This window comes from Lucilia cuprina, chromosome 4, assembly GCF_022045245.1.
Source record: "Lucilia cuprina isolate Lc7/37 chromosome 4, ASM2204524v1, whole genome shotgun sequence".
Classification (NCBI taxonomy): Eukaryota; Metazoa; Arthropoda; class Insecta; order Diptera; family Calliphoridae; genus Lucilia; species Lucilia cuprina.
In genome coordinates this window covers 28,169,689-28,194,202 of record NC_060952.1, presented here as the reverse complement: position 1 = coordinate 28,194,202, position 24,514 = coordinate 28,169,689, and the positions used below count along the sequence as shown (strand labels likewise).

The following is a 24,514-nucleotide window of genomic DNA, read 5'->3' as shown; positions in this document are numbered from 1 at the left end:
AAACCACCGGAGGCCACAATTTATTTAAGTCGAATATAACAATTATATTTGATGCTGACAGATCAAAGTAAAAGAACAGTGCCTGATGTGTTGTTTTCAGATAAAGTGCTGGAGTTAAAATTTTACTTGTACTTTGTTTTTGATGTTAAGACACGTTATCTATAAACAAAACTTAAGCCTATTGCGGATCAGTTTGTATAAACTTTCGTAGAGAACTATAAATAACAAAAATTTTATATAATTATCATCAATGGATAGGCTGTAAGGTAAGCTAAGTCGGACTGTCCCGACTACACTTTCGTACTTTTATACATGACATCAAAAATACTCATCGTATATTTTCTTTTCTAATACAGGGAAATCCCTGTATAACGAATATTACTTTAACGAAAATACGATATAACGAACATCAACATTTTTAGCATTACCTACCTAATATACCGAACTTTAAAAAATTTTAACTCAATATAACGAATAAAAAGAAAAAATACCCAAAAAATTCAGCTTTTGACTGTCAAAAACTTAATTGATCAGTTAATAAGCAATAAATAATGTAAAAATAAAAGAAGTCATTCATATTCGTAAATTTCATCGAAAATGCTATTAAAATCTTAAAAACCTGAATATGTTAGATGTGAATGAAGAAAGTGAGTCTGAACCATAAAATTTATTCAAAATGGACTTAGATCAATTGTTTCATCAAAATTCCAGAATGTAATTTTATTTTGAACAATTTGTACTATTATTTCGAGTTCTTGTCATTTAACACTAATTCTATGGTGAATCCGAAAATGGTTTAAAACCCGAGCGAGGTCAACACACACGTACAAAAGAACATTGTTAAATCGATTGGATTGCTTTAAGATGAGTGTATGAGCAATATTTTTGGGTGTTACAAACATCAGCACAAACTTATAATAGCCTCCTCACTATAGTAGTGTAGGGTATAAATAATTCCAATATAACGAATTTTTCGATTTAACGAAAGGGTCTGACATTCGTTAAATCGTTATACCAACAGTTGTCTGTACTACTTTCTATGCATGCACCCTAAACAAAACATTTTCACTCATAAACCCAAATATAAAATGACAAATTTCCTGCCATCATAACCAATGTGTGTGAGTATGACCACATTTAAAAATGTGTATGATCAGTTTTGAGTGCAAAATGCTCTCTACCCAAAAAGAAAAAAAAAAAACTCACTCAAAAGCAAAACAAAATTGTCTTCAACTAAAAACGAAAATTATTTTTATGTGAAAATTATTTCGACATTTCGATATTAAAAAAAATCAAATAATTTTCGCGGTCACAAGGTAAATTTGTGGGATCTCCTTGTTGTGTTACGAATTGGTTTTGGACCGGGAGAGATCGACTCGTATACTCGTACTCGTATATATTTATTTTGTGAAAATAATAAATTATTAGTGTTATTTTTAAAAAAGAATTCTTATTCATATTTTTATATTAAAAAAAATATTATACATATACATAAAAAAATAAAAATTTTGAAAAAAAAATTACAATCATACATATATACAATTTAAAAAAGAAAAACCAAAATTAAGAAAGATTTTTGATATAATAGAAAAATAATATTCATTCATTAAAAAATATAGTTTTGGCAACAACAGTCGTTGAAAAGGGACACCAAAGGATTACCCAATAAAACGATTGTTGAGCTGAAATTTAAAAATATTATATATTTTTTTGAAAAAAAAACGACAATATTTAACGAAATAAAAATATATATTTAAACGAAACAATTAACGAAGTGTGAAAAAATTTTTAAACAGAAATATACTCGTTAAAAAATATAAAAATTAGTTTTTGTGATTTATTAATAATTAATTATAATATTTTTTCATATTTAGTGATGTTTTTTTTTATTTTAAAATAAAAATTAATTAAATTATTTTAAGTGTTTCTTTAACAAATAATAATAATTTTGTTGTTTTTAAACGCTTAATTTATATTTTATTTTTTTTAGTGCATTTTTTAACATTTAATAAATTTTTTTAATTTTATTTTCCAAATGCAGAATACGAGAGTGCAATAATAAAATAGTTTTAAATAATAAATATTTTTTTGAAAAAAATATAATTAAATAATTTATGAGGTGATTTAAAGTAAAAATAATTAATACAACTGCAACTGAGTGCTAGGATACTGGAATTTATACTGTAAATTGATATGGGGCGGATTACGTTTTGGTTCCTACTGGGACTAACATTATTTGCCGTCTCTTCTACTGGTATGTGTAAAAAATATTGTTTATTTTTAATTAAATAGAAAAAATAATAAATAATTAACAAAAAAAAAATATTCTGGTCTGCTAGATAAAAAGCTAATTTATTATTTTTTTTTATAAATTATTATATAATTCTACCAATTATGATTAACATCAGCAAACAGACATCTTTATTCTTAAAGTGAACGAAATAGATGACAAAAATATTGTCAAAACCCTTGTGTGTTCGTTTTACCAACAAAAATATTTTCGTTTAATTTTCTTCTTATGAAAGCCAAAAATTATTATGCAATTTTCGTTTAATTTTTTTTCTTCTTATATTTTTCTCTACATTATTCTAAGAATAACAAGAACAAAATCGTAGTGAAATTTTTAAATTTATATACAAAAATTAATATTTAAAAATATTCTTTGTATGTGTTTTTGGTATCTAGTTTTTTTTTCTAATTTTTCACTCATGGCCGATCGCTGTCAAAAGAGTGCCTGTGTTAATATCTTAAAATATTTAAATGTGGATCTCAAAAAGAAAGAACATAATAAAGTGAAATTGAAAAAGAAAACCCCATCTCCCCGATGCGACAACTAAAGTTCTTTAAAAAGAAAGCAGAATAGCAAAGCACTTTGCGTATTGCGAAAATATTGAAAAAAAAAACGTGAAAGAATAATAAAACGCTTAGCAAAAAGGGAATCTCAACGACAATTTCACCCCTCTTCTTTTTGAAATTTAGCGAAAATGTTGCACGACTATAGAAATAAAACTTAATATAAAGATACAGCTGTGTTAAAAATATTAGTGGTTCTAGCAGCATTGTATATTGTAAGCAACCATACAAACAAATAGGAAAGTATAGTCGGGCATGGCCAACCATAAGATACCAGTTAGTATGTAAAAAATGTGGATCATTTTAATAAATATAGGCCTATCCTTATTAAATTTTTTTGGTAGAGAAATTTACGTATACTTTAAATTTATTTAAATAGAATTTAGTCATGTTATTACTATTTATAAGTGAACTTTGACCTTCAAGTTATTTTCCGTAGGGGATTTTGTATGAGAGCTACAGTGTCATTTAAACTTTTATAAAACTAAGAATTTTCAATTTTTCTTTATACACTAGAGTATTTTACATAAGTATGAACCCAAAAGCCCCATTCTGGGGAAACAGTTGTATAGGGCTAGGCAAAACAATGTACCTATTTCAAAAAAATAGTTTGTGCCAAATTTCATCAAATTATCTTTAAATATGGACACACAGACGGACGGACATAAGGAAACTCCCACTTTAAGTTTCCTCTTTAGTTCGATATTGGATCGTACAATATAATTTAAAACTAGGTGTAAGTTTCGAAACTGGACTGTTAGATGAAAAGACAAAAAATTATAAAAATGTGTCTTACATACCTTTAACAGAAATGTTTCAATATTGCACATATTTTGTGATATATTCTAATGAAATCCTGATATAACTTTATATATATTTTCGGAACGAAAAACTTCGAAATAAAAAAGTTAAAATGGTTGTCAATATTGCTTATTTAGTGATATTTCGAATTTTGAGTATTTCCGAAAAAAACTATTTTTTGTAATTGTTTGAGAAAGTTATTCATTAATTTTTATTACTAAAATGTGTAACAACTGTGTCAACTTACAACTTTTTTCTTGCAAATGCTTTATATAGCATCGTTACAAAACAATAATTGATTCATAGACATTTTCTGAATAATTTTCTGCCAACTCTGTAAGATCTGACAACCATGCTTTAAGTAACATTTATTTATTTGTCCCTTGTAATAATTGTCTAGAAAATGTGAAAAAAACATATGCCAACTTAAAATTTTTGTCTTGTAAAATTGTAACAAATGCTTTTTTATAACAACGTTTTAAAACAAAAATTAAAAGTTCATACAATTGACAATGTTGTAAGATCTGACAATCGTGTATCACAGCATTAAGTCAAATTTATTTTATTGTTTATTAAAATACAATTATTTTAGCGAGTTGGGAAACGATGACCAGACCAGACCAGACGTTTTAAAACAAAAATTAAAAGTTCAAACGTTTACCAATGCTGTAAGATCTGACAAGCGTGTATCATAGCTTTAAATTCAATTTAGCCAATGGGGAGATTAAGACCAGACGCCTTTCGGTGCACTCAAAGTCAAAAATTAAAAAAACTTAAAAACAGGAATTGGATCTTATGTCTAAACTGTGGTCAAATAAGATTGAAATATAAATATTTGCATAATAGTCACCTGTATAATTTTTTTAATTTTTGGTAGCAAAAAAATCAATAAAAATATTACTATAATTTTCACCATAACTGTTAATAGTATATCAAACACTTATGAAACTAAAACAAATCAAATGTGTTTTTGCTTGTCAGTTGTAGTCTGTTAAATTTAGAATTCAAAAAATATTTATAACAAAACACGAATATTTTGAAAGATATTTTTTTCGTAGATAACTAAAGTACATTTTTATGAAATTTTATTTATTTAATTTTATAAAAAAAAATTTCTAGAATATTTCGAAATATTTAATAAAAAAAATATAATTTAATGCTTAATCTCTATAAATCTCTTTGTATTTCAGCACTTCTTGTTTATTGATGTCGATTAGCCAATAATGTAATCGTATAATAATTGTGTTTTTTAAGTTTCTCTCAGTGCATACCGTGGGAAATGCTAAATTTTATAAGACGCCAATTTATCATTTAATATGTTGAAATATTTTTAAATAAACATTTATTTATTTTTGTATAAACACACGGGTATATCATTTAATAAACAATCTTATTTGCATTTCGTTAATTTTTCAGTGTTTGCATTAATGTTTATTTATATGTAGTATATATAGTATATATTTAATTATTTATTTGTTTGTTTTTAGTTATTTATACGAAAAAGTGCAATTATCTTGTTTTTTGATTAAAGAAATTTGTTGAAATTTAGTATATATTTTGCTCGTTTTATATCAAATTTCAATTGTATTTATAAAGTACTAAATTTGTTTTTGTTTTGACAAATTATTTACTCTTTTAAATAATGTAGAATTTATTTCATAATTAGGCTTTATTTGACCCTAGCTGCCAAAAAAAATGTTCCTAAGAAAAACTTTTTAACGTTACTATTTTTATTATTAGAAACGTCTTATATCCAATGGTATAAGGATATACAAATATATATTTTTCTTAATACTCTTTGAAGAATTCGATACATTCATTCGTACCCAACAAAGAAGCGAAAAATTATTAGAATGTACTTCAGGAAGTACAGAAAAAAACCTAAGGAAGTGATAATTTTAACACAGTCTTGTCATAGAAGAGATGTCCTTTTTATTTGAATGCAAATTTACTACATCTGAAGTCATTCTCAAGAAGTAATTCTTATGCTCTTTTTTTGGAAGTTTTTAGTAAAAAAAGTAAAACTGTTGTATTATAGAATACAACAAATTTTACTTAAATAATATTATTATAAATAAATATAAAAATATAAAAATTTTTTAAACGTAAGTGAAGACAGTTGTAAATGGCTTCCTTTCTAAGCAGGAGTGAAGATTGTTGTCACATTACAGACCCCAAGTAATCAGAGAGTAGACATCTACAAAATAAACTGAAGCAAAAATGTTCTTTGCCGTGTCTAGCATTCTGACTGCATCTTTGAAATCTATAGAGTGGCGATTGACTTTCTCGTGTGAGTTTAAATAGGCCGGGATCATTATAACAAATACAAATTGTTTATAATACACCGAATTAAAAACCCGGAAGAAAAGTACCGAAACTAATACAATCCGTTGTGTAAATGTGTATACGTATCGTACATAAGTATAAATTTTGGCAACGGGTGTTATGGGAACATTATAAACACTTTGGTGTCAATTTGGTAACAGGCGTGTACAATTTAAAAAAGGCTTTTTTCCGTCTGTGTATTGATTAAAGTTAAAATATACATAAATAAGATCAAAGTAATGTAGTGTAAGTATATTTCACTGGTGAATTTGTTTTCTATGAAGTGTAGAAAAGTGATTTTTTATTTAAAGATCTTTCAAATAATTCCTTATATAGCTATTTTGGGATATAACACTAAATTTTTTTATTTAATCGAAAATTATTACTTCGTTTTGACAAATCGATATTATTTTTTGGAATAGTTTGAGAAATATATATACAAAATCCGATTTTACCACCAATAGTATAATGTAACTCATACTATTGGTGACTTATTTTAATAAATTTTTAAGTAAGTTTGTAAAATACATGTTAATTTATCAAAAAGTGTATTTTTATACCCTACACGTGGGATGGGTATTATGCGATTGTGCTGATGTTTTGTAACGTAATAAAATATTAGTACTATACCTTAACACCTTAAAGTATACCGATCGACTCAGAATCACTTTCTGAGTTGATTTAACGATGTCCGTCCGGCCAACCATCCGTGTGTCCATGTATTCGTTGTTATCAAAGTATAGGTCACAATTTTTAAGATAATTTGATGAAATCTGAAATACACGTTTGTAAGGACAAAGCCTATTGAAAATTGTTAAAATCGGTCCATTATTTCACCCAGCCCTCATACAACTGGGGGGTTCAGTTCAGTTCGGAAAAGGGCTTTTGAGCTCATAACTATGTATAATATAAATGTATCTTGATTAAAGTTCGCACATCTAAGTTTTATACAAGCCTTGATGACCTTGCCAAATTTCGAAATGATCGGACTTCATTTGACCCTAGCCCCTAAACGAAGTTCCTTCAAAAAGTGACTTGAATATCCGCAATTCATTTATTAGCACTGTTATTGCAATTAAATTTAGCACAGACAAATATTATATAAAAATCATATAAATACAAATCTGTCCAGCTTATTTTATCGGTATCGGTCCACATTTGCTCCTATCCCCCTATATAGCCTCTTTTAGAAAATAAGTTTTTCGCCAATAAATTTCTTAAATAAATTGGAATCAAGGTAATTTTCAAGATAAATGCTTTATTATGAAAAATAAACCATATTTTTTTAAATGTTTTTAAGTTCACTTTTTCATATCCGTTTTTACATTTAAATTTCGATGGAAAACGCATTTCTTTTTACTTTTTAACATTGCAATAGTTTAAATATACAATACTATTTGCTCAAAATTTATACTTAACTAAATGCTCAAATCATATTTTTTCACTCAATCGTTTTTAGAGATCGAACTCACTCAAAGAGAAATGTTTAAAAGTACTATTGCAGACTGCAGTGCTCAGTTTATATATAAAACCAGAGAAATATTGTACAAAAATAAAAATAAATATAATTTGGATATGCAAATCTTCTAAATGTTTTCAAATCAACACAAACATATAATTAATTATGAACAAATGGTGTAAACAATTATTAAAAGTATTTGATGTTTATTATAAATTATTAATTTTAAATTAAATATGTAACAATATTATAATAATAATGACGTAATTAAAAACATAAACTTAAATATTAAAAAAATTTAAATGAAATGAAGTGACCTCAACAAATATTATTAAATTATAAAAAAAATAAAGAAAATAAAAACTATATTCATATAATATATGAATTTAGAACAAAAATAAGAAAAAGTCTATGAATAAGAAAGAACATTGAGTAAAAAAAATGTGTAGGAAGTAAAAGTGGCATTTAGCCAATTTATATATATCGTTTTATGTTTTTTTTTTGTTTAATAAGTAGAAATTTATAAACAAAAATTTTATTTCTATACACACACACACTCATACAAATGTTTAAGTATTTTAACTCATATCTTTATAAATAAAATTATAAATTAGTAGTTAGAAATATTAATGTCAAGTTGGCAACAGATATAAACAATTATTGCAACAACTTATTTTTTTAATGAAAACAAAATTAAAAATATGTTTTCAAGAGATGTTATCCTTTTGAGCTTGCAATTCTATCATAGTTTTGTTTGTTAATAATTGGGCTTTAACCTGGTGTTGACATTGGTTGTAAAAACATAACATGCTCTCTTACAATTAAGAACTTAGATATGTACATTAGGGTAGCCCGAAAATAGTAACACACATTATTATGAACTCCAAAGTTTAATGTGAAGGATTACAGATGTATGAGAGCAACAATTTCAACCAATAGGCTTTGAAGAGTTCCCACAAAAAATGAAAATCTTGTATATTCTAAGTTACCTTTTTTAAACAGTTTTGTCCTAACCTCAGTATTTGGTGAGCTGGAAGAATGGATAAAAAGGTCCTTTTTTAAGGCTTTTATGATTTTTGTTGGCAAATAAACCATATGCAAATTTAGTATCATATGAAAGGTCTTTGGGAGACTGTTACACTAAAATTTCTAATATACCATTGATAGCGTTTCCCAAGGCCCCTTCTAAAGATACCAAAATTTTATAAATTTTCTTTGAAAGAAATATGAAAAAAAATTATGAAAACCTCAAAAAAGGACCTTTTTATCCTTTGATCCAACTTGCTAAATATTGACCCCAAAACAAACATTTTGAGAAACGCTATCTTCTAATCAATTAAACTTTAATTTTAGTTGAGAACATCGATACCTTATATTCCTCCAATGCAAACGGGGTCACCCTGATATACATATGTTTGTACCTAATAATAGAAGTTAAAAGTTTTGTAATCAATTAAACTTTAATTTTAGTCGGGAACATCGACACCTTAATTTCCCCCAATACAAACGGGGCCACCCTAATGTATATATGTATATAGCTAAAAATAGGGAGTTAATTTTTTTTTCGTACGAATATAATTGTAAGCCTCTGTCTGTCGTGGATCATTTTAAACAATAAAACGACACTTTTTTATTAAGCTATATATAGGGGAATCAAGGAAGCTAGAAGATTCAGACTCTGTTTTGCATTCAACATACAGACAGACCTCTATTTCACGTGTTTCTATGTCCGTCTGTCTCTACGTCCGTCCGGCAGTATAGTAATGTAAACCTTGTACACACCTTATCGGTTGCAGTTTTCAAGATCATTTGATAAAACTTGGCACTGGCTCTTCAAAGCCTATTGGTTGAAATTGTTGCTCTCATACATCTGTAACCCTTCACATTAAACTTTGGAGTTCATAATAATGTGTGTTACTATTTCTGCAAAAGAGGAAAAACGTAAAGTTTTATATAAGTCCGACTTTCGTAATGATCAAGCCTCATGTGACACTAGCCCCCATACAAAGCCACCTTTAGAAAGTAACTTCAAAGTCAATAGTTCACATATACAGGTATGTTATACATTTTAATAGGAATGGTTTTAATTCCGTATTATTATTCCGATTGATTTTGGTTTAGCTTTTCCAAATTCCGAATTTTGTGGTTAGTTCCCAAAAACATAAAATTATATTAATATTTTCCAACTTTATTTTGTGTAGCTTATCAAAACCTTTTTCGTATTTTAGTAAAAGTTTTTGTTTTGAAACTTTAAGAAATTTCAATTCCACTTGTAAAACTTAAAGTGGTTTCATAACGAAAGAATTTTTCTCTTATTTTTTTCTTAAGAAGCAAAAATACGGAATTAATTCCACTTTCGAATGGAATGGAATTCTGTGACAGGTATGATAAACTCTAGTATTTATCACGATAAAGTTGTACAAAATAATTATAATTCTTTACATAATCACGGATGTATAATATGGTTAGCCATGCCCTATTCTCGTACACGACATGTTGCATGTGACCTTTTTAAACCTTGGAGAAAGTAAAAAAACTTTCGCACATAAACACATTTTATGAAAAAAATTGTTTGGATCTTACCTGAGTTTGAAGTTGAAAATATTGTCCAAACAAATAATAATTGTAAATCGAAATGAAAGGCCATATATCAAATTTTGTAATGCTGTCTTCAGTCCATGGAAATGTATAAAAAGTACAAAATTAAAAAGGCAATTAGGATATTTATTAAGAGAAAAAAGGCCATAGTTGCAGGCGGTAAAATAAATACTTCTTAAAATCTAGTTAAAATATAACGTACTTCAGAGAAATAACATTAACGTTCAAAACTTTTTTATAAATACAAACGTAGTGATTAAATTCAATATCTGTATCAAGAGTGCCGGTCCACATTTTTTTAAAGAAAAGGTTTATTGTTAATAAATCGATTAAAAATCAGTGCATAAGCAAAAAAAGTATAAGTATATTACTCACAGAAAATAGAAAATTAATCATTCGATTGTCGCATTTGCAATAGTTCAAACACAACTTCAGTAGTTTCTTAAATTTTATTATTATTTGTTAAAATTAAAATATATAATCTTGTATATTTATTTCATTAGATGTGTATGCTAGCTCTGATGTTGGACCCACAGAATCCGAATGTCGTCCTTACATTGAAAAGGCCATTAACGAGTTGAAGACAGGTGATGAAAAAGGTAATTGTTGTCTGACAAAATATACTTTATTTTAGACGTACATCAAGTTATACACATAGTTAAACATATACATATGTATACATATTTTAGTTTATCATTTTTTAAGAATAAATAAATTTACATACATAAATTTGGCAAGTATTCAAATTTTAACTCAAAATCTTTTTCGTTCAATGCTAAATATTATATTTTATGAATACTTATGCAAGTTGTTTATTTAATTTATTTATTTAATTTTTAATGTCAAATTTGTTAATAAGTTTTAAAAAGTCTAAAGCTAATATCATCCTGGTATAAATAAGACTGATATGAACATTTCCGTTAGGCGCCATTTTGTGTCAAATATTGATGACTTTTTTACTATATATTGGCAAAACATATATACGTAGTACATCTGTATATTTTTCTACTTTGTCTAACTTTAATTTTCTTTTAAATTCATAGAAGAATTAGTTCCTAGTCCAGATACGACTTCCGGTGAAGAAAAAACGATTAAAGATACCGATAAACATGATACTGACGATGATGGAGCGTCCGGTGAAATGCTGGGAGATCAACCTGTTCATGATGAAAAAGAAACTGTCGAAGTTAATGATGTAGATTCTAATGAAGAACCAACTGCCGAGCATAAGGAAATTGATGTCGATGGCGATGGCATACCCAATGAGAAAGACAGTGATATCGATGGAGATGTGATACCCAATGAAGAAGATGATGATATGGATGGCGATGGTGTTCCAAATACCCAAGATGATGATATTGATGGAGATGTGATTCCAAATGAAAAAGATCTTGACATTGATGGTGATGGAGTCTTGAATATCCATGACACCGATTTGGATGGTGATGGTGTGCCAAATGCTATTGATGCTGATTTGGATGGTGATGGTGTACCTAATATTATCGATGGCGATATTGATGGAGATGGCGTCCATAATGTCAGTGATCATGATTTAGATGGTGATGGCATTCCCAACGATGAAGATGACGACATGGATGGTGATGGTATCCCTAATGATCAGGATGACGACATGGATGGTGATGGTATTCCCAATGATCAAGATGATGATATTGATGGCGATGGTATACCTAATAGTGAAGATGATGATATTGATGGTGATGGTATTCCTAATCACGAAGACGATGATATGGATGGTGACGGTATTCCCAATGTTGACGACAATGATATGGATGGTGACGGTATTCCCAACACCGAAGACGATGACATGGATGGTGATGGCATTCCCAATGATCAAGATAATGATATTGATGGTGATGGTATTCCCAATGATCAAGATAATGATATTGATGGTGATGGTATACCCAATGATGAAGACAATGACATTGATGGCGATGGTATTCCTAATGACCAAGATAACGATATCGATGGTGATGGTATTCCTAATAACGAGGATGACGATATCGATGGTGATGGTATTCCTAATAGCAAGGACGACGATATTGATGGTGATGGCATGCCTAATGAAGATGAACCAAAAAGTTTGGATGTTGATAAAGACGGTATAACCAATGATGATGACAGTGACATTGACGGTGATATTTTGCCTAATGAATTAGACTCTGATATGGATGGTGATGGAGTGCCAAATACTCTTGATAAGGATATTGATGGTGATGGTGTTCCAAATGTCCATGATGACGATGAACATGAAGCAGCTGATATTCAACCTGGTGCAGAGCCTGTTGTTGAAGAAGATGAAGTTAAACGTTCAAAACGCTCTGTAGAAGCAGTTAGTGATATGGACAATGATGGCATTCCTGATGACGAAGATACTGATAAGGATGGTGATGGAATACCAAATGAAAAGGATGATGATATCGATGGTGATGGTATACCTAATCACGAAGATAATGACATTGATGGCGATGGTATTCTTAACGAAAACGATGCTGATCGCGATGGTGATGGTTTGCCTAATGAACATGATGACAGTGATGGTGAGTCGGATGATAAGGAAAGCAAAACCGAAGCTGATGAAGAAGATATTAAACCTGAAGATGAATTGTTATGGGTAAGATTATTTTAATACTATTACTAAGTATATGTTTTAATGTGAAAGACAACAAGTAATTTCCTTAGAACTTTTCTCAGGATTTAGGAATCTTTATTTGCTAATTTTTTACACCTGTTAAACATAAGTGTTAGTTAATATGTACATTCATATAAATAAGTATGTCTACATTTTGTAATCTAAAGTTGATTACAAAAAGGTGAGGATTTGTATATTATATTTTATATGAAATATCAGGTTTGCGTATGACAATTTATTAATAACAAATCTGGTCAAAACATAAACATTTACATAATTCAATAGTAAAATTATTTATGTAGATATACATCCCGATATACTTAAAACATTTCTAATGAATATAGGATAAAGAAAATTCAAATATTATTGACAGTAGATCCATTCTTAGAAAATCCAAAGTTCATTAAACGGGAATACACATTTTGGTTAAAAATTATTTAATATTTTAAAACACTCTAAATATGAAGACATATTATCTTGAAGTATTCTAAGATTTGAATACAACTATCAAACAATGCACAATCGCTATTATTGCTTTATTAGGCTTTACCAAAGCATATCGATCTAGATGGCGATGGCATTCCTAATGAAGACGATGAGGATATTGATGGAGATGCGAAACCTAATGAACAAGATGATGATATGGATGGTGATGGAATACTTAACATTCATGATGATGACATTGATGGCGATGTAATACCAAATGAAAAAGATCCCGACATCGATGGCGATGGTATACTCAATATTCATGATACAGATTTAGACGGCGATGGTGTTGAAAATATAGTAGATGATGATATAGATGGAGATGGCGTTAAAAATATTCATGACACTGATATCGATGGTGATGGTGTGCACAATATTCATGATGACGATTTAGACGGAGATGGCATTCATAATGAAAAAGATGATGATATAGATGGTGATGGAATACCAAATCATAAGGACACAGACATAGACAGTGATGGTTTATCGAATCATGAAGACAACGATATTGACGGTGATGGAATTCTCAACGAACATGACCATGATCATCATAAATTTGAGGTATTTTATGCAAAAAAGTTCTCAGATATTTTGGATATTGTTGTACAAATATTTTTTTTAAATACTTTACCGGCTGCGAATAAACAAAAAGCCCAAAATATCTGAGACTCGTTTGTTTAAAAATACCTATAATCCATCACATTTAAAACGAAAATATTCGATATTTATATAATATAACTTTATTAGGCTGTACATAAATTCGTTGATATAGATGGTGATGGAATTCCAAATGAGGAAGACGAAGATATAGATGGAGATTCTAAGCCTAACGAACAAGATGATGATATGGATGGTGATGGTATTTTAAACATTAATGATGATGACATTGATGGAGATATTATTCCAAATGTAAAAGATCCAGACATGGATGGTGATGGTATTTTAAACATACATGATTCCGATATAGACGGCGATGGAATAGCTAACAATATTGACGATGATATAGATGGAGATGGTGTAAAGAATATTCATGATGACGACATCGATGGCGATGGTGTGCACAATACGCAGGATAACGATTTAGATGGTGATGGTATTCCAAATGAACATGACGAAGATATAGACGGAGATGGTATTCCCAACCATAAGGATGAAGATATAGATGGTGATGGAATTTCAAATCACGAAGATCATGATGTAGATGGTGATGGAATTCCCAATGATAAAGATCAGAACATATCAAATTCTAAGGTATTTTAATCAGAAAACTTCCTCAGAATCTTATGATCTTTTTATTAATTAAAAAAAACAAAAAATGAAATTATGAGAAAAATCTTAAGAATCTGAGGTTCTTTCTGTTTAAAAATTTTTATGTTTCCATAATATTAATTTATTAGGCGATGCCTAAAAAAATTGATTTGGATGGCGATGGCATTCCTAATGAGGAAGACGATGATATTGATGGCGATGTTATTCCTAACGAACAAGATGAAGATATGGATGGTGATGGCATTTTAAATGTACATGATGATGATATTGATGGAGATGTAATACCAAATGAAAAAGATTCTGATATGGATGGAGATGGTGTTTTAAATATTTATGATAGCGATTTAGATGGTGATGGGATAGCAAATATTTTAGATGATGATATAGATGGTGATGGTGTTAAAAATGTCCACGATTCTGATATCGACGGCGATGGAGTGCATAATTTGAATGATACTGATTTAGATGGCGATGGTATTTCAAATGATCATGACGATGACATTGATGGGGATGGCGTCCCCAATAGAAAAGATATCGATATAGATAGTGATGGTATTTCCAATTTAAAAGATCACGATGTAGATGGTGATGGTATTCCTAATGACAGAGATGATGATAAACACAAGGTGGAGGTATTTTATTCAGAAAACTTCCTCAGAATCTTCGGATTTTCTATAACAAAAAGGTATGCAAACCGTAAGTTCGTATTTATGTCATATAGACTTCTTTGTAGAAAATCCTTTGAATCTGGGGAATTTTCTGTTTAAAAAACTCTTTAAACTTCCGGTGTAAATTGTTGATATGTTAATTACGTTACTTTATTAGGCCTTGCCTAAGGAAATCGATTTGGATGGTGATGGCATCCCCAATGAACGAGATGCCGATATTGATGGCGACATTATTCCTAATGATCAGGATGATGATATCGATGGTGATGGGATTCTTAATATTCATGATGATGATATTGATGGTGATGTAATACCAAATGAACATGATTTAGATATGGATGGAGATGGTGTATTAAATACCGAAGACACTGATTTAGATGGTGACGGGGTAGCTAATGTGATTGACGATGATATAGATGGTGATGGAGTTATAAATATACTTGATTCAGATATTGATGGTGATGGTGTATATAATGTCCATGATAACGACTTTGATGGCGATGGCATTCCAAATGATCAAGACGATGATATCGATGGTGATGGTACACCGAATAGTAGTGATAATGACATCGATGGAGACGGTATTTCTAATGTAGAAGACAATGATATTGATGGTGATGGTATTCCTAATCACAGAGAGGCTGTTAGGTCGAAACGGGAGGTATTTTATTTGGGAAAAGTCCCCAGAATCTTTGGAATTTTATTCCGAAACCACGTTTTAAGACACGTAACTCTGAAGCAGAAAACTATTTGATGAAACATTTATAATAAATCTCAAAGAATCAGGGGTCTTTTCCATAAAAAACATTCTGACGGTTGTTAATTTGTTGGGTAAAAATAGTTCATATTTCCATAATGTTAATTTAATAGGCTTTGCCTAAGGTGATTATTGATTTGGACGGCGACGGCATCCCCAATGAAGATGATGAAGATATTGATGGTGATAAAAAACCCAATGAACAAGACGATGATATTGATGGAGATGGAATCCTTAATATACATGACGATGACATTGACGGTGATGTTATACCAAACGAAAAAGATCATGATATGGATGGCGATGGAGTTTTAAATATTCACGATTCAGATTTAGACGGTGATGGCGTTCTTAATATCCATGATGATGATTTAGACGGAGATGGTATTAAAAATATTCACGATCCGGACATTGATGGTGATGGTGTACACAATATAAATGACACTGATTTAGATGGTGATGGCATACATAATGATCAGGATGCAGATATTGATGGCGATGGTATTCTTAATACTAATGATAACGATATTGATAGTGATAATATTTCAAATCATGAAGATGATGATATCGATGGTGATGGTATTCCGAATCATCAAGATAATATTAAACATGTATCTGAGGTATTTTATTAATGAAAGGTCCTTAAAATCTTTGGATTTTCTTAAAAAATTTGTTTGCACTGTTTGTAGTCTTCTCTATAAAAAAAGATATTGAAATAGAAGTTCTTTTTTTATAGTAAATAGACTTTCGTATAGAAAAACAAAGAATCTAGGGTCTTTTCGACTTAAAATTATTTCTTGTTATCCTACCTTTTGGATAAAAGGAGATCATGATTTCGTGTTTCATATCAGGCCCCGCCTAAACATATTGATCTAGATGGGGACGGCATTCCCAATGAACAGGATGAGGATATAGATGGTGATGTAATACCAAATGAACAGGATGAAGATATGGATGGGGATGGTATTTTAAATATTCACGATGATGATATTGATGGAGATGTGATACCAAACGAAAAAGATGTGGATATGGATGGAGACGGTGTTTTAAATATTCACGACAGTGATTTAGATGGGGACGGCATAGCAAATGTTATCGATGACGATATCGATGGTGATGGTGTGAAGAATGTCCATGATACCGATATTGATGGAGATGGCGTTCATAATGTTCATGATAATGATTTAGATGGCGATGGCATTCCAAATGACCAGGACGATGATATCGATGGTGATGGCATTCCAAATCATAAAGATAATGATATTGATGGTGATGGTACTGTCAATCATGAAGACGATGATGTCGATGGTGATGGTATTCTAAATCATGATGACGACGGATCTGAGGTATTTTTAAAATCGTATGTTCTCATCTCTTTAAATATTGGATTATTGTGTAGGGAAACGGTTGAATTTCTACATAATACGACACATTATTCCAATACAAAAGAGTGTGAGAATTTTTAAAAAATAATCAGAGATTCGTTCGAAACATTATTACGGTAGAATAAACTTATACATTCAAAACGTTAATTTATTAGGCAGAACCAAAACGGGTAGATGTAGATGGTGATGGCATTCCAAATGAAGAAGATGATGATATTGATGGTGACATAATTGTGAATGAACAGGATGAAGATATGGATGGAGACGGTATCTTAAATATTCACGATAAAGATATGGACGGGGATGTTATTCCAAACGAAAGAGATCCAGATATGGATGGTGATGGCATATTAAATATCCACGATAGTGATTTAGATGGTGATGGTGTACCAAATATTGACGATCATGACCTTGATGGTGATGGAGTCCCAAATACTGAAGATCACGATATAGATGGTGATGGCATTCATAATATTCATGACAATGATTTAGATGGAGATGGAATTCCCAACGACAAAGATGATGATATTGATGGTGATGGTATTCCAAATCATAAAGACAAAGATATTGACGGTGACGGTATTCCTAATGACAAAGATCATGATATTGATGGTGACGGCATATCTAATAATGCTGATAGCGATGTTGATGGCGATGGAATTCCAAATCACCAGGATGACGACCAACACGAGTCGGAGGTATTTTAATCAGAAAAGTCCTCAGTAACTTTGGTCTGTGTTTATGTCGGTTCAAAAATTAAATGTTTCTTGCTTATGTTAAGTCTATTAAAAAAAATGAGCCAAAGAATCTGGGGTCTTTTCTGCTTAAAAGAAATGCTCACGATTCGAAATGTTGTCTGTAAAAATAGTTCATATTTTCATAATGTTATTTTGTTAGGACTTGCCTCAACTTGTCGATTTAGATGGTGATGGCATTCCTAATGAGCAAGACAGTGACATCGATGGTGATGTTATTCCCAATGAAGACGACGAAGACATGGATGGTGATGGTATTTTAAATATCGATGATGATGATATCGATGGTGATGTTATACCAAACGAAAATGATCCCGATATGGATGGCGATGGTGTATTAAACATACATGATTCTGATTTAGATGGTGATGGTGTTGCAAATATTATCGATGATGATTTAGATGGTGATGGCGTCCCTAATGTCATTGATCATGATATTGATGGTGATGGTGTGCATAATATTAACGATAGTGATTTAGATGGCGACGGAGTGTTAAATATTGATGACGCTGATTTAGATGGCGATGGTGTACCAAATGTTGTCGATACAGATCTCGATGGCGACGGTGTTTTGAATGTTGCCGATGCTGACTTAGATGGTGATGGATTGTTGAATGTTGCCGACACCGATATCGATGGTGATGGTGTTCATAACGTCAATGATAATGATTTAGATGGTGACGGCATTCCAAATGAACATGATGATGATGTCGATGGTGACGGCACAGCCAATGACGAAGATGATGATATCGATGGCGATGGTATACCAAATGCTGAAGATGACCTCATCAATATCTATGAATATGAGGTATTTTCTTCTGGAAAAGCCCCTCCTTTATTAATTTATTGGAAAATAATTGCAATTTTCCTTCATATAATTCTCTCATAAACCGTTGACTTTTCTTTTTCAAACCAGGATCTCACAAATAATGTTATTTTTTATTGCAAATAGCCATTTCAGTAGAGGTCTTTTATTTTTGTATCAGTCTCTTAATAATTCATATTTTGAAATCTATTCATACAGAAACAAATATTATTAGAAGTTGTACTAACACAGGTGACATATCTACGGCACTATATTACTTACCTGATTTAATCGATTAATATTGGTAATTTCTCAATTGATCCTTCCCTCATTTCCCAATGGTCCAAGTTCTGTTCGTTATATTTATTTGTTCAGTTCTTATATACAATTTATATATTCCATTAAAATAAATTTATTTACTAAATTATATCAACATTTTAGGAAGGTGAAATCCCCGAAAACCGTAGAAGTCGTAGTCATATTTATGAATTGTTACAACTTGATGATGAATCAAATGCCCGCGAAAAGGCTATTGATAATGTGGCCGAAATTATTTTACGCGACATTAAACGCACTTACGAAAACGCTATTAAGCCATTGGAAACTTTGTATAAATACCGTGATTTGAGTAATCGCCACTTTGGAGATCCTGAAATTTTCTCCAAGCCATTGGTATTGTTTATGGGACCTTATTCTGGTGGTAAATCATCAATAATTAATTATTTGACTGACAATGAATATACAGCCAGCTCTCTAAGGACCGGTAAGTTTAAATATGATATGTTATTGATAATTATAAAAACTTTCAAAATTATATAATAGGTGCTGAACCATCTCCTGCTTATTTCAACATTTTGATGTGGGGCAATGAGACCGAAGTTTTGGATGGTACCCAATTAGCAGCTGACTATACTTTCTCCGGATTGCAAAAATTCGGTCAAGGTTTAGAAGACCGTTTGCGCGGCCTAAAAATGCCCAACAAACTATTGGAAAAGGTAATTGTGAATGCGATAGTGTTGCTAATAATAAAATTCTAAATTTACTTCAGGTTAACATTGTCGAAATTCCCGGTATTTTGGAAGTACGTAAACAAGTTTCACGTTTGTTCCCCTTCAATGATGCCTGCCAATGGTTTATTGATCGTGCTGATATTATTTTCTTGGTATATGACCCAGCCAAACTTGACGTTGGTCCAGAGACTGAAGCAATCTTGGATCAATTGAAAGGTCGTGAATACCAAACACGTATTATTTTGAACAAGGCCGATACTGTAAAACCTGAGGAATTATTGCGCGTACAAAGTGCATTGATTTGGAATATTTCTCCCTTAATGTCTTCCGCTCAACCGCCATTAGTATACACGACTTCTTTGTGGTCTCATCCCTATCAAGAGGGTTCTCCAGCTCGACTATTATTGGCACAAGAAAGAGCTTTTCTCAGAGACTTGCGTACCGCAGTCGATAAAAGAATTGAAAATAAAATTGCAAGTGCGCGTCGTTTTGCTGTAAGTAAAATTAAATAATAATATGAATGGAATTTTTTAATTGTCTAATATGCATTTTTTATAATTAACAGGTTCGCGTCCGTAATCATGCTAAAATGGTTGACTGCTACTTAAATACCTTCTATAATCATAAAACTTTGTTTGGCAACAAGAAACGAATTGCTGATAACATTATTGAAAATCCACAAAACTATCACATCTATGAAGGTTTATCAACTCTTACAAATATCTCACGTTACGACTTGCCCGATCCTGAGGTTTATCGCGACTTCTTCCGTCTGAATCCCCTGTACGAATTCAAGAAGTTAGCCGAGACCTGTTCCTACTTCCGCGGCTGTCCCATTACTAAGCTGGATGTAGCCATTTCCTATGATTTACCCGATTTGTCTGGCAAATATAAGAAAATGGTCGAAACTGCTGTAGTAAAGGCTGAAAATAAGGAATCATCTTCCAACAACGCCGCACCAGTTCAAGATGATAAAAACAAAAAGACCAAAAGTTGAGTTGAACATCTTTAAGTTAGAACAATTAAACTCAAAAGCCATTAATGAATAAAACACAATGCGCTCTTTAACGAAAGACAACGAAGACAAAATGTAATTAGAAGTTAATGGTTTAACTACACAAGACAGGAAAAGAGCGCAATTTAAATAAAAAACTTATTATTATTTTAAGAGAGTGAGAGAGTATATTAGACAATATAAACTTTTTTGAAAAACTTTAAATATCATCTGCAGTCAAACAAAAGAGAGAAAGAGGTATTGGTCATCTTTACAAGCACTTACTTGTAATCGCTTGTATTACATCAAACTTGACCATTAGAGAGTTTTCAAGAAATTACTTTTATTAACATCGTAATGCCTTTCAGATATAATAAAAAAATAATAATAAAATATTAAATTAATTTAAAAATACACACACAGAAAATAGCAAAACGAATTAGCACTAACCCAATATTTTAAGTTATATGAAAATTAACAAATAGGTCCGATTAAAAATTTTTCTTCTCCTACCCAATTTAAACACCACTAATAAGACGATAAATTTGTTTATATTAATTGCTTAATGAAAAACAACTTACACGATATGTCATAACGATAACATTGGATTTTCAAAAATTTACTGCAACTACAATATTATTATATTTATTTTAAAGCATTTAATTTATTTGTAAATTTTAGTTGTCTGTGCACACTTTGAAACCTGCCAAAATTCCTAACCCGTTCCTTTCCAAATATATGTTTTAATGTTTATTCATGTCCAAATTTAAATGTCCGCTTCTAACTATTCTATTTCCGTTTCCATATAACTTTGTCACCGTCCTTTTTCTTCATAGTTAATAAGCTGTAATTGTATAGTAAATTCTAAAACAGTGAAGACGTTCTAAAAAAAATAAGAAAATCTATGTTAAAATTATAATTTAGTATATCAAATTTTTTAGGTAGTTTTTTTTCTTGTGTAGAAAATGTAAGAGTCAAAACATTTTCTAGATAAAACAAAGTAAAAATTGTAAGGATTTGTAATGCAAATTTAAGTAAATAAAATATTAAAAACTCGAATGTTATAAATTAATGTAAAATACGATGATGAATTGTGTAAAGGTAAGTTAAAATACCTAAATATTTTTGATAAAAATATTTTTTAATTCATATTACAGACGCGTATAACTCACGCGTTCCCATTTTATGAAGGCACCAAGGTTTATACAAACTTCTTATATAATAAACTTGAAAAAAAATTTCGGGCACAAAAGTTTTTTACTTTGTCTTCATAAAGTTTGGAACCTCATAAAATAAATAATTGATATATTGCGAAGAAAATCACATCAAAAGAAAGGTTGCACCATAGTTTCGTACCTTTTAACTCGAAAAATAAGAAATATATTGCGAATAATGTTACATCCAATGAAAGGGTAAGATTTCTGCTATTTGAATGGTTAATTAAAAATGGGCAACCTTTTTCCCGCCAGGCTTTTCGGCAAACTGGCTAAAAAAGAGATTCGTAGTTAAAACGCATATATCTGGCTTCATAATACAAATAGGAAGTTCTATGATAGCTTAATGAAACCTCAATATTCCATTTTATGAACGTGAAAAGTTTTATTTAAAAATTCCAAAAATTCTTCGAGATATAGAACAAACTCGAAATGAAATTTTGGGACACAAATGTCCGGCTTATACATTGTTTCCCCAATGTTTGGAACGTTACAACTCGATAAATATTTAACCAATTGCGAAGTATGTTACATCAAATGGAAAGGGTAGGACTTCAGCTATTAGAATGTTTAAATCAAATATGAAAATATTAAGTGAAAGTTGTCGAAAAAAGCAATTTATGTTTACGCCCACTTTTCATTCCCGCCAAGTGGGCGTGCCAATTTTTTTATTTTTGAAAATGTGCTCCATTTTATTCTTCATCCACACAGAAAATTTCGTTAAATTATCTTGAAAAACAACCGAGATATTACGAAAAATCGAAAAGTTTCGTTAACCCACAAATAATGAAAAAATTGCAATTCAAAAATTTTGTAAAACACCAGGTCACCAGAACATGGTAGTAGGTGGATTTCCGCTCACAATTTTCTTTAACTTGCTATATCTCGAAAACTACTTGAGGTATTAAAGTGAATGTTGCACCATGTGATATATTGGAAACTTGGCTACAAGATGGGCAACCTTTGGCCCGCCAGGCTTTTCGGCAACCCGGTTAAAAAAATAAATTCGTATTTAAAACGCATATATCCGGCTTCATAATTCAAATAGGGAGTTATATGATAGCTTAATGAAACCGCAATATTCAATTTTATGAACGTGAAAAGTTTTATTTGAAAATTCCAAAAATTCTTCGAGATAAAGAACAAACTCGAAAAGAAATTTTGGGACACAAATGTCCGATTTATACATTGTTTCCCCAATGTTTGGAACGTTATAACTCGATAAATGTTTAACCAATTGCGAAGTATGTTACATCAAATGAAAGGGTAGGACTTCAGCTATTAGAATGTTTAAATCAAATATCAAAATATTAAGTGAAAGTTGTCGTAAAAAGCAATTATATGTTTACGCCCACCTTTCATTCCAGCCAAGTGGGCGTGTCAATTTTTTTTATTTTTGAAAATGTGCTCCATTTTATTCTAAATTCACACACAAAATTTCGTTAAATTATCTTGAAAAACAACAGAGATATTACGAAAAATCGAAAAGTTTCGTTAACCCACAAATAATGAAAAAAATTGCAATTCAAAAATTTTGTAAAACACCAGGTCACCAGAACATGGTAGTAGGTGGATTTCCGGTCACTATTTTCTTTAACTTGCTATATCTCGAAAACTACTTGAGGTATTAAAGTGAATGTTTCATCATGTGATATATTGGAAACTTGGCTACAAGATGGGCAACCTTTAGCCCGCCAGGCTTTTCGCCAAACCGGCTAAAAAATGAAATTCGAAGTTAAAACGCATATATCTGGCTTTATAATTCAAATAGGAAGTTCTATGATAGCTTAATGAAACCGCAATATTCCATTTTATGAAAGTGAAAAGTTTTATGCGAAAATTCCAAAAATTCTTCGAGATATTGAACAAATTCGAAAAGAAATTGTGGGGCACAAATGTCCGGTTTATACATTGTTTCCCCAATGTTTGGAACATTATAACTCGATAAATGTTTAACTAATTGTGAAGTATGTTACATCAAATGAAAGGGTAGGACTTCAGCTATTAGAATGTTTAAATCAAATATCAAAATATTAAGTGAAAGTTGTCGAAAAAAGCAATTATATGTTTACGCCCACTTTTCATTCCCGCCAAGTGGGCGTGACAATTTTTTTATTTTTGAAAATGTTCTCCATTTTATTCTAAATTCACACACGAAATTTCGTTAAATTATCTTGAAAAACAACCGAGATATTACGAAACTAAACTACAAATAATGAAAAACTAATTTAAAAAAATTGAAATTGTCGGTATGTACTTTTTTACAGCAAAATTAATATAACACTTTTTATTTAATATGCTTTAATTTTAACTATATTTTATTGAATAACATTTCTTGCTTACAGTTTGTAATGATAACTTACAGTGATTATTTTTTCTTTTTCTGTTTGTTATAATGTTTATGTCCATTCCGTTGGACATAATCATTAATTATGTAATATACTATATATTAACATACAGTTATGATATTCTCAATGTACAATAT

The 24,514-nt window shown here is 30.3% G+C and overlaps 1 protein-coding gene across 4 annotated transcripts; it reads left to right on the top strand.

Annotated features, from left to right (window-relative positions):
* Positions 1-1,337: 1,337 nt before the first annotated feature.
* On the top strand, positions 1,338-21,874 carry LOC111689927 (uncharacterized protein DDB_G0290685). Of its 4 annotated transcripts, none has more exons than XM_046948270.1 (16): positions 1,338-1,386; positions 2,042-2,254; positions 10,540-10,635; positions 11,080-12,668; positions 13,230-13,733; positions 13,920-14,423; positions 14,570-15,073; positions 15,267-15,770; positions 15,980-16,486; positions 16,718-17,212; positions 17,407-17,949; positions 18,149-18,814; positions 19,253-19,574; positions 19,634-19,806; positions 19,860-20,315; positions 20,387-21,874. In XM_046948270.1, exons 2-16 carry the CDS (start codon positions 2,194-2,196, stop codon positions 20,816-20,818), a joined length of 7,356 nt encoding a protein of 2,451 aa, XP_046804226.1. In that variant the 5' UTR covers positions 1,338-1,386; positions 2,042-2,193; the 3' UTR covers positions 20,819-21,874. The 4 variants fall into 4 exon arrangements, with proteins under 4 accessions (XP_046804226.1, XP_023308167.2, XP_023308175.2 ...); XM_046948271.1 differs by lacking the exon at positions 1,338-1,386 and adding an exon at positions 1,564-1,774; XM_023452399.2 differs by lacking the exons at positions 13,230-13,733; positions 13,920-14,423; positions 14,570-15,073; positions 15,267-15,770; positions 15,980-16,486 and having other exon boundaries at positions 1,350-1,386.
* Positions 21,875-24,514: the final 2,640 nt, after the last annotated feature.